Source organism: Haliotis rufescens, unplaced genomic scaffold (assembly GCF_023055435.1).
Source record: "Haliotis rufescens isolate VD_foot unplaced genomic scaffold, xgHalRufe1.0.p SCAF_12, whole genome shotgun sequence".
NCBI lineage: Eukaryota > Metazoa > Mollusca > Gastropoda > Lepetellida > Haliotidae > Haliotis > Haliotis rufescens.
This window is the reverse complement of record NW_025963802.1, coordinates 813,202-830,451: the sequence shown is the minus strand read 5'-3', so window position 1 is coordinate 830,451 and position 17,250 is coordinate 813,202. Positions and strand designations below refer to the sequence as shown.

The 17,250-nt window shown below is 40.9% G+C and overlaps 2 protein-coding genes across 3 annotated transcripts in view; one reads left to right on the top strand and one right to left on the bottom strand.

Annotated features, from left to right (window-relative positions):
- Positions 1 to 17,250, top strand: part of LOC124124654 (neuropeptide-like protein 29) — a 234,840-nt gene that overhangs the window by 6,545 nt on the left and 211,045 nt on the right. The window lies entirely within an intron of this gene.
- LOC124124657 (solute carrier family 23 member 2-like) overlaps positions 1,179 to 17,250 on the bottom strand; it is a 49,404-nt gene continuing 33,332 nt past the window's right edge. For both annotated transcript variants that reach the window (XM_048393234.1, XM_046487876.2), the window contains exons 5-13: positions 16,984 to 17,069; positions 16,200 to 16,300; positions 13,732 to 13,913; positions 12,490 to 12,601; positions 10,750 to 10,906; positions 9,133 to 9,386; positions 6,832 to 7,105; positions 4,453 to 4,548; positions 1,179 to 2,713 (exon numbers count right to left, since the gene is read on the bottom strand). In XM_048393234.1, the coding sequence (XP_048249191.1) occupies positions 2,454 to 2,713; positions 4,453 to 4,548; positions 6,832 to 7,105; positions 9,133 to 9,386; positions 10,750 to 10,906; positions 12,490 to 12,601; positions 13,732 to 13,913; positions 16,200 to 16,300; positions 16,984 to 17,069 (1,522 nt within the window). In that variant the 3' untranslated portion in view covers positions 1,179 to 2,453. The remainder of the gene's footprint in view (positions 2,714 to 4,452; positions 4,549 to 6,831; positions 7,106 to 9,132; positions 9,387 to 10,749; positions 10,907 to 12,489; positions 12,602 to 13,731; positions 13,914 to 16,199; positions 16,301 to 16,983; positions 17,070 to 17,250) is intronic.

Genomic DNA, 17,250 nt, shown 5'->3' with positions numbered 1-17,250 from the left:
TATTATAACCAAATGCTAAGTGTAAAAAGAATGTGATCTATTTTTGGAGTAAGTGCATCTGCCAATGTTGTTGGCAGTTTTGATACTATTTCCACATGTTTACATTTATGCCAGAAATTGCTTCCATTTCCTTCGATCTACTTTTTAAATAAAGACCCAGGTAAGAATAGGTCTTCAGCAACCTATGCTTGCCGTAAGAGGCGACGAACAGGATTGGGTAGTCAGGCTCGCCGATTTGGTCGATGCATAACATCATATTCCAATTGCGTAGTTCGATGCTCTTGGTGTCAATCACTGGATGATCTGGTCCAGACTGGATTATTTACAGACCTCCGTCATATGGCTGGAATAATGCTGAGTGCGGCGTTAAACAAGAAACTATTTTTAAATAGACCTACCCTATGCAAATGTATCAACTGTATTGCCAAATACTCAAAATAAATAATATTTTTTTCCACAACAGCGTTGTGTTATTTGTGGTTAATATAATTATGCTCCATCATGCCTTTCAGTAACATCATAATTATGCGTTTGTGAGGCATCACATATGGCGGGGAACTTTGATGCTCTGCATCAATGTTTTCTTGTATTGTCTTTCGGAAAGTTTAAAAGTTGTTGCAAAATGAGTTTCTTTTTTTTTTAATGCCAGTGTAAGTGTAAGTTCATTTTCGTGTTTTTCCTACCTGTATAAATTTGTGAACAAAGTTCATGTCAATTGTCAAGTTTAGTCTTGTTCATTGTGTTTTCATTTTCATTGGCAGTTATCGATGTCATCATCGTTCTCAAAGGCAAACCTGTCTGTATTATGTCCGATTTTTGGATTCGGGTGGTCGCAAAATTCATCAAACAGCAAGTCCTTTAACACAGACGCTAACCCGGACTTGGTGGTAATGATCTTGCCACATTCTTGGTGCACTAGAAACAGTTTCTGGCAACATCGCAATATGAATCTTGGAACATCAATCTGGCCATATGCAGTTTTGACAACGAAGACATTAAATGTGTTCAGAGGTTGAATTATACGAATAACCCATGTCAGTCAGACCTCCGTCCGCTTTAACGAGGTCATTTACTTTGACAGGTGTCAAATGGCCAGCCATGTTTGTTTACAAACGCAGACGTAGTTTTGGTTTTTACTGTAAAATGAAGATCATGTAAAATAAACTATATTTATTGTCTTTAAAATACACGAATCAGTGAGATTGAAGCACGTAAAACATCTGAATGAAAAGCGTGGATTTGTGAATGAATAGGATGGAAAAAAATAGTCCCGTAGTCCAATGAAAATTGATGTTTGTTCAACTGACCAATCAGCTTCGAGAATCACTAGTATCAAAAAGATATAACACTGCATATTGAAGCCCATAAGGGTAATAAAACTCAAATTGGTCTCAATCAACAAGAAATGTTGATGCATACATGCGCGTCACATATTGGATGACGAAGCATTTGTCTATCTTAAAAGGTTCAATATACACAATGCATTGTATGACAATGGACAGCTTAAACATCAGATCATACATATGTGCACTAAGAGTTATCATTCACCAAATGAAACAATATCGACAAAATTAAATTAACGTCACAAATAAGAACGTTCTTTCAACGTGATGTACATTGTAACAAATGTTAAATTTGTGATAACACTTTCTTATTAAAGTACAAATTCTAGTACTTTGGGGGGGTTCAGGCCCACCCGGGACCCAGAGTGAGGCACCTAAAAACCACCACAGTCGGCGATCTAACCCACCGTGGCTTCCAGTGGCTGAGGGGGCGGTCGGGTAGCCTAGTGGTTAGCGTTCGAAGACCCGGGTTCGATTCCCGACAATGGTGAAACGTCGGCTGTGATTTACCCTGGCTGGAGGAACCACCCACCGACTTATTAGGTAAACAATTATTTTGTGAGTTGGAAGGTAGGGCGCGACGCATATTTAACCAATGTTCCTGCAATTTAACGGTTTAGAACAACAAAGACATTACATCAGTACCCATTTCGGGACTCGAACCCGGAATATTGGTCAATGAGACCGTTAATGAGCGAATACCCTAACCATGCTGCAACCAAAATGTTTATTAGCTTAAACGAGAAGCACATGAACTTATTTATATCATATACTATGCATTCTTTTGTGTAGGTGAATTCAAAACAATGAAACAGTTCCAACCGAACTAGAATACCATCTAGATTCTTCGTGGGCATTCATTTTCAAATTCAGCCTGTATATTAACAAATGTCTAATCGTTTAAAAACATGTATTTCACTGACCTGGGCTAGTGACTGGAAAATTACACTAATCGTAGCCGTGAGTACGACATAAGTAAGGAAAATGAAAACAATATATTGCAAACAGTAGACAGATTGAACTGTGTACACATTTTAGGGAATGCAAAATAGTAGAGCACCTTCATATGTAATCCCTGATATTTTGTAAAAAACGTTTTATGCCAGATGCTCAAAGCATATTCATTTCAACGGTGGAGTTTAACTCCACAGCTTCTGAAACAGTGTGGTTGGATAGAGAAGATTTTGTCAACGAAGGCATAAAAGGCAGCTTTGCAATGAGTGGCAGCCTGTGGTAGATACGCGGCAGGAGGCACCATTCATAGGCATCTTGGGCGGAAATACTGTTGTAGTTATCTCCCTTCCCGTGATTGACACGTGACACATTTTGGTTCTTCCGCCAAGTGACAAGACCCCTATCTTCCGGTGTTCCTGAAAATAGAAAGAACCGTGTTGAAGTGTTTTGTTTGCTTCACGCCGTAGTCCGGGTTTACCACGGCTGCCTATAAATTGTGGCCAGGCAGACCAGTGGTTGAAAAAATGAGCATCGGGACACGCAATCAGTCAAGTCACTGTCCGACCCCATTCAACCCCATCTTACTCAATGGTAAGCTGGCCACCTACTTTAACCGAGTACCGATGACACCTGATCCACTGACAATGAATAGTTAATGTCATGTCCAGACAATTAGTGCCACGGTACAGTAGCTCACCTGGGTATGTAGTTTAGAGTGTCAGCAAAGACTTGTCAAACGGTCCTGCCAGCATTGAGTTTCCAATATTTTAGAATAAATACTCTGGACTAACACCTTTGTAAGAGGAGAAGCTAAGAGAGCCCAAAGTGCATTTTTGAGAATTTCGAGGTTTAGAAACTCTGAAGGTCAACTGAAGGTCAAAATGTGAAATGTCGTGAGATCGGAACGTATCTGTTGCTCCCCACTACAAAGAGCACTTTGAAAGAAACAGGTTGAGAAGAGGCCGTAAGAAGTTACAGCCTTCATATTGGTCAAAGGTCAAATCAAGGTCAAATTGTAAAACATCGCAAAAGCGGGACATATGTGGAACCTATAACTAACCACACATATACCACATTCCATTGAATTTTGAAAAGATGTGACTGGGTTTACAATGTGTGAAGCCCATTTCTGGTGTCTCCGCCGTGATATTGCTGGAATATTACTAAAAGCCATGTAAAACCATACTCACTCACTCACTTTTCAAAATGGCCAACGTGAATTTCAGTCATATAGCTTTCAGTCATATAGTGTCAGCATATTAGCTTTCAAAGCTAAAACTTTCATTGGGTAAGGTCACGAGTTATCTCCAATTCAAGTGTTATTAATACTATCAGCCTTTGTGCCCATTCAATTACTATTTAATTCTCCTCTAAAACCTCCTCCTGATAACCGTACAGTCGTGGGCCTGGTCTGACTCGGAATCACTGCGGGATTTACAGTCAAAAATAAAACTTAACAGATAATCCCCACCAAATTCATACTTTTCAGCAATTTTTGGACATCCTCTGTGGTCTCGTGGTAGAGCGTTCGTCCGCGTCACACCAAATGACGTTAAAAGATGGTACTGGCTGTTAACCAGACCCGTGAAGATTCCGGGGTACAATAGGTCTTCAGCAACCCATACTTGCCGTAAAAAGCGACTATGCTTGTCGTAAAAGGCGACTAACGGGATCGGGTGGTCAGGCTCGCTGACTTGGTTAATACATGTCATCGATCCCAATTGCGTGGATCGATGCTCATGATGTCAATCACTTGATTGTCTGGTCCAGATTCGATTATTTTACAGACCGCCGACATATAGCTGGAATATTGCTGAGTGCGGCGTTAAACAACAAACAGAATAAATGTTGTTAACCTGGCTGGGACTCGGCATTAAGGGTCTAAAACAAGGACTTGTCAGCTCGGAGTCGGTATAGTGTGTCTGAGCGGGGTATTCATGCCAAACTGCGGCATTGTATCTCAGTGAGCTAGCACTATAAATCGACATCAGGCCGGACAAGTACAAGCACATGCAATAATCTTGGACGCGACGTCAAACCCGATTTCACCTCCCCTCCCCCCCCCCCCCCCTTTTTTCTCCGTCCGATCAATTTTGACAACGCCAGCCATAAGATGTACTTAATGCATGTAGGTTAAACAAAACAACCTCCATACCTTTAACTGTGGTGTCGAGGACGATGGACAAAAGTCCACCAACAAACATGGGTGTTCCCAAAGCTACTTTCAGCACCCCGTCAACTTCAGCAACACCTACAATAAGCGAGAGATGGACACTAATGTTAGCACGAACATAACGTCAACACAATTTCCTCTCCCCCCTTAGGAAGTGTAATACAGTATAGTTTTGCCCTGAACTAAATTAGTTAAAGATCATGAAATAGTTCCGGGCATAGCTATACTTTATTACACTACACATGGGGGTTGAGTTTAAGACCGACCTTGTGATTTATTAGAGATGGAATTCAAATCTAATTTCTAATAAACTGTTCCGCAAAATGAAAATCCTTGAACAGGGAGGTTCAATTAAGAGACAACGCACGGTTTTAATAAAAAAACATCAACACTTAAAATATAACTTATATATATATATATATATTGGTTAGGGAAGTCCCATTATATAATTATATTATCCGGTCAGTGTGTGATTGTCCATAATCCAATAAGTAGGACTTAAATTTAAGTATTTATATCAACTTGCTTCGGTTTAATCACATTACTCGAAAGTGGGTTCGAATTCCGGTTCGCCCCCATTATGTGTCTAGGTTTGTCAGCACCATATCCGTGCTCGTGGGTTTCATCGAAGTGGTAAACGTCTGAGACCTGCATCACGTCGGGCTTTCATCCCACATTAAGCTGACACGCCGCGATATAACCGAAATACTGTTAAAAGCGGCGTTAAACCCAACTCACTCACTCACTCATTACTCGAAACGTTCCGCAAAAGCAAAGTGTGGCCGGGCTAACACTTGGAAACATAGCCCATGTGCTGTGTCGCTGGCAAATAATTGTTAGTTGAGTTTTTTTGTACCCTGCAAGATGCACCTTTGTTTCATCACTAACTTGTAAGCAGGCAGGAACTGCAAGACATGAAATGCTACACTTAACGTGTTGGATGCTCTAAAAGGTACCGTAACCGATGTGAATCGACGGCCTTGGGTGTGAAATGAGTGAGTGAGTGAGTTGTGTTTAACGCCGCTTTTAACAGTATTCCAGTTATATTACGGCGTGTCAGCTTAATGTGGGAGGAAAGCCCAAAGTGATGCAGGTCTCAGACGTTTACCACTTCGGTGAAACCCACGAGCACGGGTATGGTGCTGACAAACCTAGAAACATAATTGGGGCGTATCGGGATTCGAACCCAAAATCATAGGTTTCTGGCATGCCCAAGGGACGCAACTCTCCACAGCGAATCGCGGCGCCTTAGACGACTGGGCCACCCGTGCCCCCGGGTGTGAAATGAAATGGGTGGGATGAACACGGCGGGGGAAGAGCAACAGCGGTTGTTGTGCTTGATGGAAGTATGTTGCTAAATGCCCTACGATGAGTAGCGGGTGTTTGTGCCGTCAAGAAACTGTTCACAGATTACTCGTCCTTGTATCCAGAGACACATTATTCCAAGGGCACCAACGTTTTGAAAAAGCTGTGTGGTTCACCTGTGGAGGGCATATCCAAATCTGTGACCAAAATGATGTCCGATGCAACTCCATATTTTGTGATTGCAGGTGAACAATTGACGTGTACTTGCATGTGTTTATGACGCTGCATCGGTACACCTGGTGCCATGAACACATGCTTATGATAAAATCGGAATCTGGTTTCATAAAAGATTTCATATGTTAGTGGATATGGTTTTGTCTCTTTTGTAATACTCGCTGACTTGGTTGATGCATGTCACCGTTCCCAATTGCGTGGATCGATGCTCATGATGTCAATCACTGGATTGTCTGGTCCAGACTCGATTATTTACAGACCGCCGTCATATAGCTGGAATATTGCTGAGTGCAGCGTTAAACAAACCAACCAACCAACCAACTTTTGTAATATTGTAGCATTTGATCAGGACAGAGGTCAAACTGTTTGAGAAATATGTTTTCATTTGACATTTCCATTTGACTAGCAATGGCCCATGTTATTACTCTTCCTTTAACGAAGGCATGACGTATAAAGTTATAGCACTGCTTCCAAAATAATCCTGTAAATTCCAACTTATAAATACTGAAGGAAGCAGATTTACAGGGTTTGGGGGGGTCAGTATTAGTGAGTGTCGTATTTCTACAATTGCGGGTTCAATAGAACTCACACATTCAGAAACGACTTGTTTTTCGTAATTTATACATGGTGTTGCCTGAAATATGCTGTTTGCAAATGGTGGTTAATACGGACGAATCAATATGCCTAGTTTGCCAAAACAGTTGGGTTTACCGATGTCATGTCTGTTTATAGTTGTCTTTCGCCGAAATCATTATTGCATAAATGGATGAGTTTCAACTCCAAGACATATTAGGCATCAGAAAACAAGAATTGTATGTGTACCTGTATCAATGAAGTCACTATGTCTGTCCACCCACTCAGGGAGGAATATTCCAAAAAATAACGACACTCCAAGTATTGTCATATTTCTGGACGAGTTCAAGTTGACATGGCTGAGGGTGGACAGGCCAATGGCCACGAGCATTCCGCTTAGGACGACAATAGTACCAGCTAGTGTCGGATCCGGAACGGTTGCTATGGCAGCACCAAATTTACCGAAAACCGCCATCAATACAAGGCTAAAGCCACAGCACAGCATTACGGATCGACTCGCGGTCTGGAAAATAGGAAAGGATCAAATTAGTAGATTTATTTTGGTAACGACATCCATATTATTTCTGTTTTTGTTATCTCAATAAGTGAGTGAGAGTGAGCATGTTTTTTCACCGCTATTAGCACCATTCCGGCAATATCATGGCGGGGAACATTGTACCCATGTAGGAAATGGAACCCGGTTCTTCGGCGCGACGGGCGAACGCTTTAACCACTAGGCTACATCCCCGACCCCCTCATCTCAATGTTCAGCTTCAGAGAGGTCCAGTTGTCGAAAGAAACAAAATGAAACTAAACCACAAAAGATCTATGGTTAAAAAGAGAACCAACAGCTTGATTGTTCTTTATTCTTCAAAACGATTTCGACAAGTAATTAATCAGCTCCTAAATTGAATCAACTACCAAATCGGAAAATAACAAATGTTCACTGCCCACTAGAAGGCTGGGGACATCTTGTTGCTATATGTGTAGAATTTAACCCCAAAAAAACATTCTATTTGTTCATATCCTATTTAAACATCTGACAATTCATGTTTGGTCTTCCTTTGTAACAATTGATGACAATCATGAAGTCAAATCAACTGTTTAATATATGGCAAGGACTGGGCAAATGTAAATGGTCAAACGCATGCACAAAATTTCTCTCTTGGAGTAAATTGCTCACGAAAATGTGAAAGCAAAACATTATATTTTACAGTTAGACATCATGATAGAAAGGTTGGGTTTTTTTGTTTTGTTTTTTTTTGTTTTTTATTGTTCCTGGTAAGAGTACATCGTGTTTCGATAGGAGTCAAAATACATGACCAGGGTTTTTTAAGAAAGTACATATCATTCACACACATCCATACACACATTCACACTCACTAGAAGCTTTAGAAGACAGAATGCAGGATATATATTTAGTAAAGTTTTCGAATAGCAAATGTTTATATTTTCAAAAGGTTTTCATAAGGAGCCCATTTCGTATAGAATTCTGTCTGTTTGGCTTTATTAAAGTGTCTATATTTTTCTATTTGGTAATAACATTTAACCTCATTTTGGAAATGTGTAATGGTTGGTTGGTTATTTTTCATTTTGCATCTATAAAGGTGAAATTTGGCCAATAAGAGTATCAGATCAAAAATATTATCGGTGTGGAAATGTTTTGAAAAGCCAAAAAGAATTAGATCTGAAGTAAGATTTATCTTGCCAGTATGTGGACACTTGGATTCAATCCATTGTGAAAATCTTTTCCAGAAGTTTTTGCTTACCCTACAGTCCCAAAACAGATGCTGGATAGATTCTGGCTCGGCATTACAGAGAGAACATAGAAAGTTGTCAACAATATGCATCTTGAGTAGATAAGTATTAACAGGTAGAATTCTAGGGAGCAAATTTTGCCTAGGATCATGAAACAGTCCATAACAAAAATGATCACGTTCACGCTTCGCCTCTGGATTCTGAAACACCAGGTGTTTGTGGGTCAAGCGAGTTATGTCAGCCAAAACCGTTTGTAACTCAAAATAGGATCATGAAACAGTCCATAACATAAACGTTCACGTGTTAAACGATAGCATACAAATTCATGTATTCATGTATTAAGTCAAAACGATTATTGTGTAAATAAATGTTAGCACCACCTCCGATCTTGGTGCAAATTTATTTTTGTCACAAAACCGCTACACGGACATTTTAAGTAATTGACTCAATTAAGTTACTGGTACTGCATTGGATGTGCATAAGATAACTTACTTATTTCCCCAACCTTTTCAACAGATCACTAACGATTGCACCTGTGAAGATCCGGGGTAGAAAAGGTCTTCATGCTAACCGTCAAAGGCGAATATGCTTGTCGTAAAAGGCGGCTAACGGGATCGGGTGGTCAGGCTCGCTGACTTTGTTGATGCATGTCATCGTATCCCAACTGCGTAGATCGATGCTCATGGTGTCAGCCATTGGATTGTCTGGTCCAGACTCGATTATTTACAGACCGCCGTCATATAGCTGTAATATTGCTGAGTGAGGCGTTAAACAAACAAATAGATCACTAACCTTTGACACAGATATCGCTGCGATATTTCCACTGTATGACGTTGTAGCATGTCCCGTGCCAATCGCTCCGCCAAGTAGTCCGCAAAGACCTTCCACCAATATGCCTCTGTTGACAGCGTGATCAGGCGGTGGGTCGATTTGACATGCTTTCGCGGTGGCAAAATAGTCCCCCACAGATTCAATCATGGACGCGCAAAAGGCAGACAGGAATCCAACAAAAACTGCTGGACTAAATAATGGTAGTCCAAACTGTCCTGCAATAGAACACAGAAGTTGAAGGGTTAAAGATGTTGACGACGATTTATAAGAAGGAGGCACCAGGCAGTGTGGGTTCGAATCCTCGATGGGTCTCAACCCCAAAAAGTACGAGAATCCGTACTTACAAAGAAAGTGTTATCCTAAATATAACACGTGTTACATTTGTTCACTCTCTCAATGGCATTGTGTGTTCACAGCTTTCCGCCATGGGAGCCGTGCCCATTTACACTTGTCAGAGGGGTACACAAAGTACGTGATCTAGACTAGTTGTCGGACTTTCATTTTCTGTAGAAGCCTCGGTGGCTGTGTGGGTTAGATAGCTGACTTTGTGTGCTGGCGATTAGGTGCCCCACTCTGGTAGTGTGGGTTCGAATCCCGGATTGGATCATCCCCCAAAAGTACTAGAATCAGTACTTCACTGAGGAAGTGTTATCCCAAACATAACATTTGTTGTAATTTAATGGTAACGTCGCAACAAATGCCTGAAAATGTGCCGGTTTCTTATCTTTACGATGCAAACTGTATGGGAATTGTAAATATAAATTGTGTACATATGCCATTCTTAGGTAGTTTTCTTCCATTTAATATAAGTCGCGTAGATATAGCTGGTATAGTGTGTAACCTGTATTAAAATGCAACAACAAAACTTATTTTCTATTAATTCTGTTATACAATGTTTGGTAGACAAGGCTTCACCTGGATACAGGGGGCACGGGTGGCCCAGTCGTCTAAGGCGCCGCGGTTCGCTGTGCAGAAATGCGCCCCTTGGACACGCCAGAAACCTATGATTGTGGGTTCGAATCCCGATTCGCCCCGATTATGTTTCTAGGTTTGTCAGCACCATACCCGTGCTCGTGGGTTTCGCCGATGTGGGTTTCGACGTCTGAGACCTGCGTCACTTCGGGCTTTCCTCCCACATTAGGTGAGGTGAAATGGGGTTTAACGTCGCGTCCAAGATTATTGCACTTATATAGCGACGTGTATGCACGTGTGTGTGTGTGTGGCTGCTTGTACTAGTCCGGACTGATGCCGATTTATAGTGCTAGCTCACTCAGATACCATGCCGCAGTTTAATATGAATACCCCACTCAGACACAGTATACTGACTCCGAGCCGACCAGTCCTTGTTTTAGCCCCTTAAAGCCGAGCGCCAGACAGGGTAACAACAAGTACCATCTTTTAACGTCTTTTGGTATGACGCGGCCGGGGATCGAACCCCAGACCTTCCGCTCTCCGGGCGGACGCTCTACCACTAGACCACGGAGGCGGTCTCCTCCCACATTAAGCTGACATGTCGCGATATAACTGTAATACTGTTAAAAGCGGCGTTAAACCCAACTCACTCACTCACTCACTCACCTGGATACGGGAAGTAGAACCAGGGCGTGCGCTCTATTAGCGACATCTTCACGTCAGTCCTTGCCTTGTAGCGGATGTTTTCGGGGTCGTTGGGGAAGACGTCGGTGATGGTGAGGATGGCGGAGATAGCCCACATCACCAGGATGCTCAACAGAACCTGCAAAGTGTCACACTTTTTATTCAGTCAGGAAGGTAATATGTGTTTTTATATGATGAGAAGTTCTTTCAGAGACGACTATCAGTGGAATCCCATGTATTAAGATGATTATAGTTTCTGGCACTTCTTAACGTGCCGCAATTATCTGTGCAGAGTTGTGTCCCTTTGTGTACGCAGAAACCTATGGCAGTGGGTTCGAATCCCGGTTCGCCACGATAATGTTCCTAGGTTTGTCAGCACCGTATCCGTGCTCATAATCAAAATGGTAAACGCCTGACACCTGCATCGCTTCGTGTTTTCCTCCCACGCTGTGAAATACTGCCAAAAAAAGGTTAAATCCAACTCACTCACTCACTATTAAAACGTTTTACTGATGACCCTTTCACTTTTTAATTATTACGTACAATAAGTAAGTAAGTGTTGTGCGGAATAGCCTATAATATGTTTTTTTATACATCGATGGCTTTGACGACTTCTTTTACCCCGAGTATTTGCGCTGCATTTTTTTAACATCTCTTCTGAACGTCTAGGTTCAATCTCTTGCAGAGTCTTTGGGGATGATAAGATTGAATTGAAAGTACACCCATTGTCAACTTGTTTACATATTATGGCGGAATATAAATGTGGAAAATATCAAGTATATTGTTAAAGACGCACTTAATTCCGTGGTTTCATTAAGAAATTTCTATACAAAGATAAGAAGGGGACATTTCTTCTATTTACATTTTCGCGAACACCTGGTCTAATCACTGACTTTCAATTCAAGTATTTTTGTTTCGCTACTTGAGTGGGCCATCCGCCCTTGGAACAAAATCAGGTCCACCACACAATATTTGGTGTAAAATGGTTACTGGAAGAATTACATACGACAACAACAAATAGTTTCAATTGAAGATTTTTGAATTGTTAACAAAAGAAGCAATTGCTGACGTTTGTTTTTGTTTTTGTTTTGGATTTTTTGGTTTTGTTTGTGTGTTAAACGCCGCGGTCAACAATATTTCAGCTATAAGACGGCGGTCTGTAAATAATCGAGTCTGGACCAGACAATCCAGTGATTGATGTCATGAGCATCGATCTACGCAATTGAGATAAAATGACATGCCTCAAGTTCGCGAGCCTGACCATCCGTTCCCGTTAGTAGCCTCTTACGACAAGCAAAGTCGCCTTTGGCAGCAAGCATTGGTTACTGAAGACCTATTCTACCCCGGATCTTCACGGGCCAATTGCTGGCGTAGCTTCATTGCATTGAATATGAAACATGCTAAATTTCTGAATTTGTTTAGAAGATATAAGAATATTGTATATAACTTGAGTCGGATACGTAGAATGTTTTCTTGGGATATATCGCCGACGAAGATCGTCATATGCCTCACATTTGAACAGAAAGTGATATTAATTCTCGATATAACACATTCTACAGTCTATTATCCCCAGTGATATGTAAATATTATACGAATACGGCCATGTGCAGACAAATGCACGTGCAAATCATGCTGATTGAACGAGATGCACGAGATTAAACATATTATTCTTGAATGTGACGTTTATTTTAGTTTTACAATTAATGATAAACATAAACATACCGGGAAGAGTTGAAATAACGGTAGATAGCTTCGTTTCGTCTTTCCCCTTCTCGGCAGTGGAATTTTGACATGTGGAATGTACAAGATGAAGATGAGAAGTAATGCTATCCCACTGAAACAAGAAACATTAGTTAGATATGACAGATGTTTGTTTGTTTGTTCTTTAACACCGCACTCAGCAATATTCCAGCTATATGACGGCGGTCTGTAAATAATCGAGTCTGGACCAGGCAGTTCAGTGATTGACATCATCAGCAACGATATACGTAAATTGGATACGATGACATGCATCAACCAAGTCTTCGAGCCTGACCACCCGATCCCGTTACAAATTACGGCAAGCATGGGTGGCTGAAGACCTATTCTACCCCGGATCTTCAGTGAGTGAGTGAGTGAGTGAGTGAAGAAAGAGTTGCAGAATTGCAGGTGTGATTGAGTATTTGATACTCGAAAAAATCATTTTGAACCCGAATATTTTCCAAAAACATTACTTATATGGTAAGTATAGTTTTACGCCGCTTTTAGCGATATCCCAGCAATATCACGGCGGGGGACACCAGCAATTGGCTTCATACATTGTACCCATGTCGGGAAGCACAGGTTGCTGAAGGTTAATTCTAACAACATGATTGATGCGTATCTGTATAATTTCCTCCATGCCATAACGGACAAAACATTGATGAACGTAACAGGAACGCACATTAAAAATACTTTTGTTCCCTAATTGCAGTAGAAACCAAAGTCATTACTCCGCACAGCAGACAATGTACAAACGTGTGAAAAGTGGCATTGCAATCACGATAAGATTGTAGTGAAATCCAGTTATATGTTTCCGGATTTTTAATCCCAACAGTTCAAAAATAAGAGACTTAATATGTCTCAAGACACGCAAAAATACCAAACCGGAACTTTGGTAACTCAAACGTCAAATCATCGACCGACAGTTTTTGCCACAGATTTTTTTATAAATCTGCCATGAAATAATATAATAAATGTTTTCTCTTCATTAAAATCTATGATATACACCGCATTAACTCGAGATATCCTTTCATTGTATTTTCATAGTCCCTTAAGGATTTCTATCGATACGATTGTCGAAAATCGACTCTTTTGTCTTGTTCTTTTTTAATTGATGTGCTTCTTTAACTGGCTGTCACAAAGACATTAAGTATTACTGTAGAACTGTATTTCAAAATGATATTTTAAAGATATTTTAACGTTATGTGCAATTTTCATACAAACCCGAAAGAAATTTCCCAAGAAGGCCTGGATTGCGCTATTGGGATCTTGTAGAGGGAGATCCCAATGAGGGCGATGGTTGGAGCGATTGTGAGCGGCCCGATGTAACGGAGAAGCACCCCAACTAAACCAGTAGAGCCTATCACAATCTCCAGTATTGAAGCAGTCATCAAACTCCCCGATAACTGAAAAATATGACAATCTCATTAAAATAAGATATTTACTTCCGACTCCGATAAGTTTATAAAAGGTTTCGGCTTGGCTGGTACGGACTAACGATACCTCTCTTCGTCAACATCTGGCGTTAGATGAACCATGAACGAACTTTGATCTACTGATCAAAAAGAAGGATGCTTGGGGTTTTTAACCAGTAAGAGTTTTCACCAGGCTTTATAAAACCCTTCGTCTTCATTTTCAGACTGACGGCATTGAACGCCGCTTTAAGAGCAGTTGAAGAAATGTTTGGAAAAGAACAGGGTGTAACAATATCATTTTTCCTTTCCGAACTCACCGTTTACGTTCGGTTCCGTGATACAGAAGTCAGATAGTGCTGTTCCGAATGCTTCGCTCGTTTGTACAGAGAATTATAAGCCGCTATGTAGATTGGTCGAGTAGAATGTTCACCTGATGTGACGAACTTAAAAGGGTTTCTGATATCTTCACAGAGAGTGGTATCGAATCCCAATGCTGATTTTAATAGAACGTATCCCAATTTAGTTAGTTAGTTCGTGGAACAAATTTGGGGTACTTGTTCTGCCATGTTCTGTCACGGAATGCTTACAGGGCACAATATTGGACTCGCAAATGTACACACGTGCAATGTAGGTGTACATGTTTCCAATTGCGTGGATCGATGATCATGATATCGACCACTGGATTGTCTGGTCCAGACTTGATTATTTACAGACTGAAGTCATATAGCTGGAATATTGCTGAGCGCGCCGTTAAATAACAAACAAAACATGGTTCTGCCCCGTGAGGATTGCGGAATTGCTCTCATTTTTAGCCACGAAAAAAACACATGGTTATATGTTTTCTTTTGACAGGCGATTTACTTAAAACAAACTGTATTAATGAATACATTGTAAATTCTTTGGAGTATTTTGTTCTCAATTTTAAATTGCTTATTGAGATTTTTAAGGAAGCGTCATTTCAGGTGATAGCGCAATATTATTTCCCCTGCATAATTGCACGTATGTACTATCAAAATAAAAGTATGTTATCAACAAGGTTTTATCGATTTTTGTTTTCTCGGAGCATTTGAGTATATGTTAATTTGAATTTTAAAGTACTTGAAATTGTCAGTTTTCAATGTACACTTGTTGATATCATGCTAATATTTCACTGTAAACTGACAGGTCTTTTAACTATAAAACTGTTCTCAAATACGGGCAATGTGACGTTAACTTGTAACTCAATCACTCACATATAGCTAGAAGATTGCTAAAGGTACCGTTAAACAACAAACCAACGAAACACACTTGTCTCATTTGTCTCTTTGGATCAAGCAGTTTACATATAATTTAAACGACAAAACACTTTCCATACCCAACATAAATCTCTGCAAAAAGAAGAGTCGATTGTACGATTCCGACGATATCATGAGCACGTGTTTATGAATCACTATCAAATAGTAATGATACCAAGTGTTCGCAAAAAGGTGAGCGTATCCTGCCCAATCGGTGGCACCTGTCATAAAAACATGCAAAGGCAAGTCAATTGTTAAAGACGCGAACATATTGTACTAGTCAAAATAGGGAATTGCACTGAACATCATGGTTGTCACTGATGCGTCAAATTTGGTTGGTTGGTTTGTTGTTTAACGCCGCACTCAGCAATATTCCAGCTATATGACGGCGGTCTGTAAATAATCGAGTCTGGACCAGACAATCCAGTGATTAATATCATGAGCATCGATCCACGCATTTGGGATCGATGTCATGCATCTACCAAGTCAGCAGCCTGACCACCCGATCCCGTTAGTCGCATTTTACGACAAGCATAGTCACCTTTTACGGCAAGTATGGGTTGCTGAAGACCTATTCTACCCCGGAATCTTCACGGGTCTCGTCACTTCAAATTTGGAAATGTCCCCTACATGTCTACCATAAAACCTTTAAGCAATGGGGGCACGGGTGGCCTATTCGTCTAAGGCGCCGCGATTCGCTGTGCAGAGTTGCGTCCCTTGGGCACGCCAGAAACCTATGATTGTGGGTTCGAATCCCGGTTCGCCCCGATTATGTTTCTAGGTTTGTCAGCACCATACCCGTGCTCGTGGGTTTCACCGAAGTGGTAAACGTCTAAGACATGCATCACTTCGGGCTTTCCTCCCACATTAAGCTGACACGCCGCGATATAACTGGAATACTGTTAAAAGCGGCGTTAAACCCAACTCACTCACTCACTTTAAGCAATGTATAGGTTTCAATTCTGCCTTCTCTAATCAAAACATTTACACACATTCAATGCACCTGTTTCAATTTCTCTTCTTCAGACAGCAAGGCCAGGTCTGATGTTGCCGAACCATTGAGACTGGAAGTGTTGCCGCCTTGGGCCATACTGGTTAAATTGCCTTGAAAACGATCGAATTGTGTACAAGCATCAATATTGATATTTACGGTAAGGTGAAAAAACGTTCTACAAAGTACTTAAACAAGGAATAACGTTTCATAAAATTTTCCCGGTTCACGTAGATGCGAATAAACGAATATTTATAGTTTAGTCATTCATGCAGCATTATGAAAATGATTGAAATCGATATTTAGAATCTGAATTGTGTAACCTATAATTGTACGTCATTATTTCATAATGTCTTAACCGAAAATGGAAGGGAGTAATGCACTTTTCTGTAAATATTAGCTTCCGCGGTTATGCGGGCGTCAAATCAGCTGTTTCAATGTGGTTGTTGTGATTAGAAACCTCAGACTGACAGATCAGAATCGAATATTTTCTAAACTCATGGCATGCGTGGAAAGGTAATATGTAATGGGGTCGGTCGGGTAGCCTAGTGGTTGAAGCTATCGGTCGTCACGCCGAAGACCCGGGTTCGATTCCCCACATGGGTACAATGTATGAAGCCAATTTCTGGTGTCCCCCGCCGTGATATTGCTGGGATATCGCTAAAAGCGGCGTAAAACCATATAAGTAATGTTTTTAGAAAATATTCGGGTTCAAAATGATTTTTTCGAGTATCAAATACTCAATAACACCTGCAATTCCGTAACTCTTTCTTCACTCACTCACTCACTCACTCACCATCATGGCATTTCCACTCAGGGTTGTTCTGCAGGGCTAGAAGTGCCGGAAAGAAGGAGGCCGATGGCCCTTGATAGATCGGCAGTCTGGAAAATATGTCCAATGGGTCAGTCACGCTGTTAATATATATCTTGTTAACATGACTCCTACCCGTGAAGATCCGGGGTAGAATAGGTCTTCAGCAACCAATGCTTGCCGTAAAAGGCGACTATTCTTGTCGTAAAAGGCGACTAACGGGATCGGGTGGTCAGGCTCGCTGACTTGGTT